This window comes from Ambystoma mexicanum, chromosome 10 (genome assembly GCF_040938575.1).
Source record: "Ambystoma mexicanum isolate Mex_15411 chromosome 10, UKY_AmexF1_1, whole genome shotgun sequence".
In the NCBI taxonomy this organism is placed as follows: Eukaryota; Metazoa; Chordata; class Amphibia; order Caudata; family Ambystomatidae; genus Ambystoma; species Ambystoma mexicanum.
The window spans coordinates 238,495,616-238,508,026 of record NC_090932.1 but is presented as its reverse complement, the minus strand read 5'-3'; the positions used below and the strand labels follow the sequence as shown (position 1 = coordinate 238,508,026).

The following is a 12,411-nucleotide window of genomic DNA, read 5'->3' as shown; positions in this document are numbered from 1 at the left end:
GTGCGAACTGTCCCTGTAATGCTGCCCTGTTTCTCTTTCACTCGTGCACATGGGTTACAAATAGTGCATTTAGCCGGCGTTCATTTCAGTACTAAAGTCTCCCCTAGTTGCAAACTAAAATAATGACCCCTTTTATGTAACTGCAGTGTCCTGCCTAATTCGTGCACATTCTCCTTCATCTGCCACTGGCTACATGACACATTTAGTGGTGAGACAGTAATGACACTAGATGTGCGGAAGAAAAGGTACCACAGGTCCAACGAAGGTGTTGATGTCTGTTGTCCCATTGAGGATGTATCCATGGCTCTGTAGGAGAATGTTTCCTGTTGGTGCCCCCTACCCCCCACCCCTGGGCATTAGCTGGCCGAAGGAGAGGAGAAGTGTTCCGACCGGGCACACCTCTAGTTGCATACATGCCAGGGTGCAGTGGGGTGGGGGCATACACCAATGAATGGTAACTATGCCGGGTATCCCTGGGCATAGTGAAGCTGTGGAACCCGGAGAGATGTTGACTTCTGATGCCTCCCAGGAGCACGCCTTTGTATTTGGGCCATTGTCACATACGAGTAACTCCACTGCTGCTCTCCTTGTTTGGGGTCAGGGTAAGTGAATTTCATAGACAACGACAAAAGGAAAAAAAGAATAAATGCAGAGGGGGGTAAAATAAGCCTCTTTAGGGGTCCACAGGTGAGTTTACCTGCCCTAGTAGTTGTGCCTTTTTGACAGTGGCGGCCTCATTTTTAAAATGCTTCTCCAACGGCTCTGTCTCCTATCAAGAACTCTATTCATACCCTTTATTCTGTCTTGCGGGCTGCATATGTTGCAAGCTTGCAGGCAGGTGTTAGTACTTTATGGATTCACCAAAGTACCTTATGGAAACAGTGACACACGTTTATCCACTCTATTGCAAAAATGCAACGATGTAATGCCATTTCCTCGGTGAATACGTGTTAAGTATTGCTATAAAGCAACCAGAAATGAAGAATGTTTTTTGGATATATTTTCATGGATGTGTGATGATTAAGACCAGGAATATACTTGTAATACCATATTTAGAATAATACAATAAGGACTGTAAGGTTTTGAAAGGTGTGCTGACATCCTTCCATATATATATATATATAAATATATATATATATATATATATATATATATATATATAAATATATATATATATATATATATATATATATACACCTTTATATATTTGATCTCCGCCTTCTCTCCTAACTTCCAGTGTTATGCGGATGACACGCAGCTCTCTTTCAAGCTTCGCTCTACTTCCTCCTCTTCTTCCTCTCTCATTCCTGATTGTCCGCTATTCAGGCATGGTGCATGGCTAAAGATCTATGCCTTAATGCCAGTAAAACTGAGATCCTTCTCATTGGGACACCATCTCCCCCCTCCATCCTACACTCTGGCTGCCCTCCATGGGCCCCCTCCCCTCCTGTGTGGCAAAAAACATTGGTGTCATCTTGGACTCCTCTCTCTCCTTCTCTCTTCAAATCACGCACTTTGCCAAGAAGGCCCACTTTCAGCTTCACCTCCCCAGAGGCCTTCTCCCTTTCCTCACCTTCCTCCAGAAACTCAATGTCTTCAGAGCTCTAGTCCTCTCCAGGCTAAACTATTGCAACAGCCTCTTCCCTAATCTGTCTAACTCCCCCCTTACCCCCTTCAGCTAATCCCGACTAGGACTGCACGACTTATCCTTGGCCTCAAGCCCAGGGACTGCATCTCTCCAGCCCTAAAATCTCTCCACTGGCTCCCGGTTGCTGCGAGGATAAAGTTCAAGACCCACTGCATCATCCATAAGAGTTTCTGGGGCCTGGGACCCCGCTACATCAAACTCTCTCTCCCTAAATGCCTCCTTCTAGAGCCCTTCGGTCTTTGGTCTTCTAGCTCCAACTCTCTAAGATCAGACGCTTTTCCAAGCAAAGAGTGGGGGGTAGCTCTTTCTCCTCTGCAGGTGCCTCCCTCTGGAATGGCCTGCTTGACCCTCTCTGACTTGAACTAGATCTCCTTAAGTTCCAAAAGCTTTTCAAGACCCTCCTTTTCTCTTCCTCCTTCCCTCGCCCCCTCCCATGCTAATGTCCCTTCTGCCTCCTTTTGACTGGCTGCCTGGTTCCTTCATATTCTTATAGGGCACCAGGCCCTCTTCGACCATTCTACCCTGCACTTGCTCTCCCTTGCCCTTCTGGGCTCCCTCCACCTGCACTACCCTGGCTGGGCCTCCTCTCCATTGAGCCCTTCCGGACCTGTCCCTTGCACTTAGCATGTTGACCTTCTTTCCCCTGCACTTTCTGCTTTCTCCTGGCACTTGTCCACCTGGCCTCCCCTTGGCACTCGCATAACCCATGGGCCCTTCCGCCCTGACTGGCACTTCTCCCCTCCCCTCTCCCTGCATTTCTTGTTACTGCACTTGCACGATCCGAATGTCACAAGGTCTAGTAGGACCGTTTTTGTTTTCTTCCCTGTTCCCCTACACCCCTATCTTTTGTCCTGCTGTGCCTTGAAACACCTTTTGCTGTATGGGCGCATTATAACTACCCAATAAATAAATAAAACACATGTGGTATAGGTGAAGAAATAATTACTATCAGGATTCAAGAAGTGGGCAGGGCTCTATATCCCTAAGACTGAGATTGCCAAGAAGCAAGCAGGATGCTATATCCCTGGGAAGCAGCTTCCAAGAAGCAGGCAGAGCTCGATATCCCTAAGACTGAAATCGCCAAGAAGCAAGCAGGATGCTATATCCCTAGGAAGGAGCTTCCAAGATGTGAACAGGCTCTATATCCCTAAGGCTGAGATTGCCAAGCAGCAAACAGGATGCTGTATCCCTGGGAAGCAGCTTCCAAGAAGCAGGCAGGGTTCCATATCCTTAAGACTGAGATCGCCAAGAAGCGAGCAGGATGCCATATCGCTAGGAAGGATCTTCAAAGAAGCGGGCAGGGCTCTATATTCCTAAGACTGAGATTGCCAAGAAGCAATCGGGATGCTATATACCTAGGAAGGAGCTTCCAAGATGTGGGCAGGGCTCTATATCCCTAAGACTGAGATTGCCAAGAAGCCAGCAGGATGCTATATTCCTGAGAAGTAGCTTCAAAGAAGTGAGCAGAGCTCTATATCCCTAAGACTGAGATTGCGAAGAAGCAATCAGGATGCTATATCCCTACGAAGGAGCTTCCAAGAAGCGGGCAGGGCTCTCTTTTCCTAAGGTTGAGATAGCCAAGAAGCAAGCAGCATGCTATATTCATAAGAAGGAGCTTCCAAGAAGTGGACTGGTTACTGTATCACTAGGAATGAGGTTGCTCTATCTCAATCTTCTGCTGCTGGGTTGTAATTTATACAGATCATAGAGTTCAGAATGACATTTAACCACAAACACTGAAATCACATCTAGAAACTTTTGAAGCAACTCCACAGGTTTCCGATCTCTTACTACATCACCTTAAAAATACTCAGCCTCACCCCCAAAGTTATACACCACAATAGACAAGGCAGCGCATTATTATTGGTTTGTTTGGCTACCTCTGCAGGCCAGTGTTTTTTGTCAATAAAGTTACATTCTAAATAGGCCTCAAGATAATTGAACATACAGGATCCTAGCCTGGATGTTCCATAAAGTACGCATTTTAACGTGTAGGTTGCTTTATATTGCACTACCCAAACGTAATTACAGTTTAACCCTGGATTCCAGAGTTTCCTAAAAAAATGTTAAACAGTGAGATAGAAAATGTGGAGGTTTCAGAATGAGGTTTACAGTGCTCTGAATATTAGGTATGGGGTGTTCTGTAGAGCATTAATGGCACACAGATCGAAACTGTTGGCAGGATTTCATGAAAATATTCACATTGTCACATGTGATCGCAAGACGGGGCTCAAAATACAGTGGACATAAACACAGAGAAGCACCTGCCTCCTCTATTGTGTGTGGCATTTTAACTTGCATGGGGCACAAAACCATGTTGTGAAAATGCTTCAAAGTTAGATAAAGCATTTTGAATTTTAATCTGTCCCCACTGGTAACTAGTTGAGGTTCTGAGTTGGGCCGAAACCTGTTGACACTCTTTTAATTTGATGATCACTCACTCTTCTGCATTCGGTACCCCTTTGAGTCAATGGATCTGGTAGTCTAGGATGCTGCGTAGAGTGCACATCGACATTCCAATCTGGAGGTCACTAGGATGCCAATGGTCTTCCTTGAGCAGTAAAGTCAGAATCTTGCAAGAAGCTTCATCTGGATGAAGACGTTTCAGCATTTATTTGAGTCAGGCATGCACCCCACAGAGCTGAGCGCAGCAGTGTCTTCCCTTAATCACGATTGTGACATATTACAAATGAATTCAAGCCATTGGTGGGCATTTGTGATTTAAATGATGTGCTTTGTCTCAGGATTTTGCTCTCGTTGTTGTCATTCGTCAGCAAGCGGTCTTCTGAAATGAGGTCCTTAATAGTGACATATGATTTCAAGTACTCTATACTACCGTTTTCCCAAAAACCGTTGCTTGTTTCCATTAAGGAAGGTGGAGAGTAATCATTGACATCCCCCCCATTCTAGTGAATGAGGTTTTTGATATTTGTTGGAGCAGACTACGAAAACCCATCAAAATGAGGAAGCAGCAAACAAAGGGAGCATGGCGGAAACAAACACAATTACACAGATGGAACCAGCGGGCAAAGAGATGTGATAGATAAAGATATGTGTGGTCGTGCTATTGATGGAGCTGGAGGTTATGCAGATGAAAAAAAGGTTGCCATGGTGCACGTTGGGACCATAAAGACCAGCTAAACAAGATTGTAGAGGGGCTGGAGAGAGAAAAAAATCAGCAGAAAATATAGAGATACTGAGGTCAATTGTGGTTTATTCCATTCACAGAAGGGATGTTGATCAATGTCAATGAGGTCAAGGGGGGGTTAAATGAGACTGAACAATTGAAAGGAATTGGGCTGATTCCTATGACTTACAGAATGGGAAAATATTCCTGCAACCTTTGTTTTGTGAAAACACTTGCTGATCATCTTATCCCGGATCATTGGTTTGCTGGAATCGTTTGCTTTCCCCATCTTGCTCCGAAACTTTGAAACTAGAAGAAGTGAAGTGGGACATGATTAGTTATGGTTTGACGTTTAGGGATCCAATCCAATGAACATAGACAAGCGGCGATGCATTGTAGTTAAGATGTCACATTGCTCACACATTGGCATTTTATCATCAGCAAAATAATACAGGTCTTAACGATAAGAGGAATGCAATTCTTTGATTAATAAAACAATGGACATTTTAAGTCATTTCATCTCACTTAAAATGATAACATGTCATTCTTTGAAACCAGGGGCGCCACGGCCACCCTCATAAAAATGCTGCCCCCTCCGATCGGCCACCCTGCAAAATTTGAAAAGCAAAAAAAAGAAATACTTTTTTTCTGCACTGAACTGTGCTTGTAAAATAACATGCCCAGTTCAGAGCGAAAAAAAAGTATTTATTTTTTTACTTTTGCTTTTTGGCCACGGATTGCCGCAGCCCGCCGCCCGCGTCTGCAGTGCCCCAGTGGCATGGTGTATCCTCTCCACTCCTGTGGCCCCTCCTGAGCACAGGGCCAGAGTCTATCTCCCCTTCTCCACGGGCCTGGGTCCTATCCATGGCACACGTATGCCAGCCGGGAAGGATGAGCAGCTCATGCATGATGTGCTTCGCTGATTTCTGCTTTTCGCCCCTATAATTTGCAGCACTGAGTAAAGGGCAGGGTTTGGCTCTTTCCTCCTGTGAATGCCTCCTCCCTGGCACGGGGCCCAGGGGCTGTGCCCGCTCTCCCCTTCCTGTGCCCCTTCTTGCATTTGCGTTCCAGGGTCAATCACTGCCTTTTCTTGCGATGCCCCAACCCGGCTGGTAGCAGTGGCAGGGGAAGGGTCTTTCTGTCATGCCAGTGCCAACTGCCTTGGCATCTCCATGGGCAGGGCGTGGCTCTATCCTGACAATGGCCCTCATTACGACCCTGGCGGAAATCGAAAAAAGATGGCGGAAATGTAATACCCCCATCGAATACCGCTCGGTGCGATTATGACCCGTCACCGTAAAGTACGATGCCATTAGCGACACCGTAGTGAACGCCAACGCTAACTGCACCAAGTACGCGCACGCGCGCCATGCAAAACCGTAATTACCACCATGGCGCAACGGTACGCGAATGCTGACCCTAGCGGACATTTACTTAACGCCATCAAGCATGGCGGAAAGTACCATTCCGCCATGGTGAGAATTACGGCATCGTGAACCAACCGTAAATGGCCCTACTGAGTGCCTGTACACCACTCCCTGCCCACATTGCACAACTCCTCGTAGGTGCAATGAAGTTACACAATGCAACCAGTGAAATGTACAAGTCACCCATGCATGCCAACGAACAAATGAATGTAGGGGCCCCAAGTGCCTTGTGAGTGGCCATCCATATTTGGCATGTCACCATTGCCGTACTGATGCAGCACAGGCATGTGAAGGTCCAAGTACAGCAATATGAACTGAAACATGAGACAAAACAACAACAGGCCCCCATCGCTTGACACCAGTGTAAGGCAACATTCAAAGCAGTATCCTGAGGGAGACTGCACCAGCCCTGTACCCTTGCCAGTAAACAAACCAACCATCAGCATAAGCATGTACCACACAAGTTGGCAGAGTGACTGAGCAGCCAGGCTCATCTCAAGAGGGGCCAATGGGAGCTGCAGGGCACAGATGGCACGAATACAGAAGCTATTCCAATGGACATGACCTCAGTCTCCCTCCAAGAAACGCACGCAAACACAGGCACCTGTGACCAGCCATTTTCTGATAATCACATCATTCCACCAATCCACCTGGCTGACCGGCATCTGTTACACAAAAGCTAATCCCCCGCATGACATCATTAAAACAGTCATAATGGCAGCCCCCATCCCTGACCTTACTGGGCTTCGTAGGCAAACGCGGCCAGTACAGTACCACGCAACTATACTCAGAAGCCGGAACCCAATGCAGATCTACTCACAATACATCGCTCCACAAATAGGAATATGCTACATTACTTGCAAAGAATAACGCTACACGGTTGATATCAGAATCAAATTTTAATGCACATCAAATTCACCAAGCCCATACAGCTATTAGGTCATAAACTCCAAAATAATTTCATTACTGTGGGCTGCATCCGCAATAAATGACCAGCTTCTTCTTGTGTGACGCCCTGTTCCTTCATGGTACACAGGGGCTACATTCACGTTCAAAAAGGCAACATGGAAGCGCCTAGAACCGCAGGGCCGTCCCATTAGGTAGGCACTAGTCCAGCTGAAAGGTTGATATGTAGCTCCTAGCCACTAGTACTGCGTAAGGGCATGTGGCCCATTGGCGATCGTCCCATAAGATCGTAATGGTGCTCCACTGATTAACTTGAAGCAGCAGGTGTCGGGAGTAAAAGCCATCTGCAGGAGTGGCATACAGATGGCAGCGGCAAAAGGGGAGGAGATACCTGTCACCCAAATGAAATGAAAAAGAATAGTATGGGCATCAGAACTTCATTTGTATTACTCACTTCAATGATCGCACTACATTCCTGCCCCCGGCCCAGTTGAAATCATCAAGGATGAAGCCTGGTGCACAGGCATCCAGGCTGCCCTCCTCAACAAAGTTAAAACTCTCCAAGACAAAATAGCCTCACAACGCAAAGCTCTCAACACCCCTACTTGCTCGCCCACACCTTCCACCAACAACTCTCTCTCACAAACACCCCTTTTTGCTTTTAGAGAAGTCTCAGAGACGGAAGTCAAGGACCTCCTCAAAAAAATCAAACCTTCCACCTGCAAAGGGGATATCTGCCCACCCTCATTAATCAAAGAGTGCTCAGAATCCCTCACCCCCATCATTACAGCTTTCATCAATGCCTCCTTCGCACCTGGAACTGTACCACAATGCCTAAAAGAAGCCTGGGTCCGCCCGCTCCTAAAAAAACCCTCTCTCGATCCTTCCTCCCCTAACAACTATCGCCCCATCACCACCGTCCCCTTTCTCCTAAAAATCCTAGACAAAGCCGCACACAATCAAATCCAACACTACCTGGAAACCAACACCATCCTAGGCAAAAGACAATCAGGCTTCCGCAAAGGCCATGGGACTGAAACTGCCCTTCTAGATTTAAAAAATCAAATTACCAAAATAATGGACACAGGCAAACCTGCTCTCCTCCTCCTGCTCGACCTCTCTGCAGCATTTGACCTGGTCGACCACAGCATTCACACATCTCACCTCTTCAATGCTGCACACTTCTCTCACAAGGCTACCACCTGGATCACATCCTTCCTTGAAGGTAGGGCCATGAAAGTGTACTCCGACCAGGACAGCGCCCCCCCCACCACTATAAATTGTGGAGTCCCACAAGGGTCCTGCACTGCACCAACCCTTTACAACCTATTCACCAAAACCCTCTTTGACTTACTGGACTCCCTCAACATAGCGTACACAAACTACGCAGATGACACGCAAGTTCTCCTCCCCCTCTCCGGAGACTACGACCTAGACTCAGAAGCCCTCTTCAAAATCTACTCGACAATCCAAACTTGGATGGCTATCAATGGTCTCTGCCTAAACGGAGACAAAACCGAAATCATCATCCTAGCCCCCAACGAAACACTAACCAAACTCAGCCCCAACTATTCTCACATGATCATCGACAGTATTAGCATACCTGTCTCCTCTGCCGTCAAGACCTTAGGAGTCTACATTGACGCCACACTCTCAATGACTAGACAAACCAGCGCCATCGCCTCAGCGTCTGCTCTGACCACCAAACTCATTTACGCCATCAAACCTTACCTCACCACGCCTAACTGCCTCTCCATAGCTAGAGCTACTATAGGAGCCAGATTGGACTACTGCAACGCCCTCCTGGCAGGCACATCGTCTAAAAACCTAAGCAGGCTCCAAATAGTGCAAAACAATGCCCTCCGCGCTGCACTACACATCCCCAAAACTGACCATATTTCACAGGCCAGAAGACTTGTCCACTGGCTCCCAGTCAAGGAAAGAATCAACTTTAAAATCCTCACTCTCACACACAAGTGCATCAATCACACAGCACCCCCTACCTATCTGAAACTATAACTAAGAACTCTTCCATCCGTCCCAGAAGAAGCCATCACGCCAACCAACTCAGAGTACCCACTGTAAAAAGAGCCAAAGCCGGCGGCATAGGCTTCCCACACATAGCTCCTAAGCTCTGGAATGCCCTCCCTAACTCACTCAGAGCAGAACCTTCTCTGTACTCCTTTCGCAAATCTCTCAAAACCACTCTATTCAACTAACTCCATCCTTCCTTCACCCACACCAGCTCGCATACGTCTGTTACGAAATGTGCCATGTAATGAAAACTGCTTTGTAACCATCTTCCTTCCACGGTAACCAGATTATGTATGTCCTCATGTAACAGCGCCACGATGCCCCCGGGCTGACGTGCGCTTTAAATAAATCTGAATAAATAAATAAATAAATAAATACAGCCATATGCATGCTAGCCCACTCAAAAGGATTATTTCCACCCAAAAATCACTTGCGAATCATAACTATATAAATCGAGGTGAAAACACTATTACAAACGAGTGTTTGTGTGCATGCGTCTGTTAAGACAGAATCCATTAGATGGGATTAGTAACGTGCATAGACACAAGTGTTTGAAGGCGCGTCGAGACAGGGAGGGTTCAACAAGGGCAGATAGACGATGGTCCCACTATGGCAGCTCTGCATCACATAGCGCAGGGGAAGGGGATAGATTCCAAAAAGCCATGTACATGGCAAACTCTCAATTAAATCATCTGTCCATGCATCCATACATCATTCCCTCATCCCGGTATAAAAACGCCTGATTATTTACTCACATCACATTTGAAATTTCCATTGAGTCTGTGCGTAATGCAGTCTGCAAAATCCACTGTGCTCCAGCCCGGAATTCTAGTGTTGTGAAGTAACATGTATTTGGGAACGTCCTGCCTTATCGTCCACTACGCTATTGCGCATCCCATACTATTCATATCAATCATTGCATTCTTGCCATGGCCCCTGTCCCAAGGACATTAAACAATAGAACGTTATATTTGCAGTCAGACCTGTGGGCGTCTCCTCGCCGCTAGCTGTAAACCGAAAGCGCTGTCCTTCGAATTCCTCATTTGCAACATCACGTCGAAAAGGCATCTGTGACCGCTTGAAATCACAAATTCATCCATGTAGTGCGGCAGTGTGTGAAAATGGCAACTGGCTTCACTCACAAATGGGACGCCCCGCCCGTCGGTGAACCTCGGTACAGTGCTGCATGAGGGTCCACCGTTAATCGAGTACTACATTCCACTGACCCTTCACAAGTTTGTTCGCGACTGCAAAGATAGTATGTGAAACAATGGGACCATAGCAGAATGAACATATAAACCAATATTTCACTGCCATCGGGATTAAATACATGATTGTAATAGCAAGATGCCATGCGTCACATTGCAGCGTTGTGTGCGGGACGTGCTCGCCCAAAGGGGATTGCAGCTGGCACAGGTGGAATGAATCACCACAGGTGGAGGCTATACAGCCTGAAAACACATAAATTGCACACCCAACCCCCTCCCACAACCACACCCACTCCAAAATGCTACCGGCAGGACTAGCGATGTTGGCCCTGGGGGACCTGATAGCACTGCAAGTACTACAACTTCAAGAAGAAGACGAACACCAACTACTACAACAACCGGCCGCACAGAGGAGACGCAGGAGGAGGAGGAGGGCAAGGCAGGGCCAGCAAGGCCCACCAGCACAGCCACTACCACCACGCAGGCAGCCCGCAATCCCACGCCTCCGAGCTCATCCGTTCAACCTCACTGCTGAGCAGATCCACACCCTCTACCGTTTGGACCGGGACACCATAACCGCCATTGTGAACATGACACACGCTGACCTTGTCAGCATGATAGATAGCCCAACCGCCATCCCACCCCTACTGAAGGTGGTGTCTGTACTGCACTTCCTGGCCACAGGCACCTACCAGCACACAGTCGGACAGTTGCATGGCATTTCACAGCCACTGTTCTCACGGACACTATCGCAAGTGCTCGATGCCCTCCTGAAGCACGCAGACGACTACATCTCTTTACCACGCTCGGAGCAGGAGATTACAAACACAAAAGTGGGATTCCATGCACTGGCCGGCATACCGGGTTGCATTGGTGCCATCGACTGCACCCATGTGGAATTGGTTGTCCCACATGCCATGGAGGCCCAGTACCGCAACCGGAAACAATATCATTCTCTCAATGTACAGATGGTGTGTGACTCCAACAGGATCTTTACACATTGTTGTGACCGATTTCCTGGATCAACCCATGATTCTATGGTCTTGAGGAACTCTACAATACCACGCTACATGGAGCGACACGCAGGGAACAGATCCTGGCTACTCGGTGAGTCTCATTTCATGCATGATAATGTGGGGTATGTGATGCGGCAATGACCTGGCAGGAAGGGGGGGGGGGATGCGTACGTAGCAATGTCATTCCACAAACATCCTTTATTGTCCACATACAGGTGATGCCGGGTATCCACTGAAGAGATGGCTCCTTACACCACTCCGGAACCCACAGAACCAGCATGAGGAGGACTACAACCATGCCCACTCACGTACCCGTGTAGTCATAGAACAGGCATTCGGCCTACTGAAGGCTCGTTTCCGCTGCCTCAGCAGGTCTGGCGGGGCACTCCTGTACCGCCATGAGAAGGTTGCAAAGATGGTCATGGCATGTGTCATGCTACACAACATGTGCGTACGTAGAAATGTGCCCATGCCCCCTGACGCAGAACTGCAAGCACCTGAAGATGGTCATGATGAGGGTGGGGATGTGGCAGCACCTCAAGGAGTCCGCGAGGCACAGGAGGCCCGTGAAATTCGTCAGAATATCATAGATTCATGCTTCTAGCACTCACGCCTGGTGGCTGATACATGGACACGGGACTCGTGGCACTGTGTGTGTCTGGAACATGCACAATGTGGACTGTACGCCAATAAAGGCCTCGTACACAAAGATCAATGTCCACACATCTCATTGGATGATTATGTAATGTTTATAGCATATGTGAAATTATCTTACACACCCCATCGACCCGCCACCCAAGAAAGCCCAACACCCCCCCTCCACCCTCCTACCTCCCCCCCGAACACCAGTGTCCAAAGATGCTCATTGTCAGTGGGCAGACGCTATTGCAAGCCCCCTCTCCGGGTATCAGGGGCACCCCTGCCTGTGGAGCGCAGGTTCCTCCCAGATCTACGTTGGGGGCTGCCCTGGACGGAACTTGCAACGGATGATGTCTCTGCCTGCTCACGTCCATGCATGTCCCTAAGGGTTTGTGAGAGCTCAGTG

At 47.9% G+C, this 12,411-nt stretch overlaps 1 protein-coding gene across 2 annotated transcripts in view; it reads right to left on the bottom strand.

The window, feature by feature from the left end:
- The window catches only part of LOC138491315 (espin-like protein), a 484,304-nt gene that overhangs the window by 147,070 nt on the left and 324,823 nt on the right, over nt 1–12,411 (bottom strand). For both annotated transcript variants that reach the window (XM_069617768.1, XM_069617767.1), the window contains exon 4: nt 4,966–5,084. In XM_069617768.1, coding sequence (XP_069473869.1) covers nt 4,966–5,084 — 119 coding nt within the window. The remainder of the gene's footprint in view (nt 1–4,965; nt 5,085–12,411) is intronic.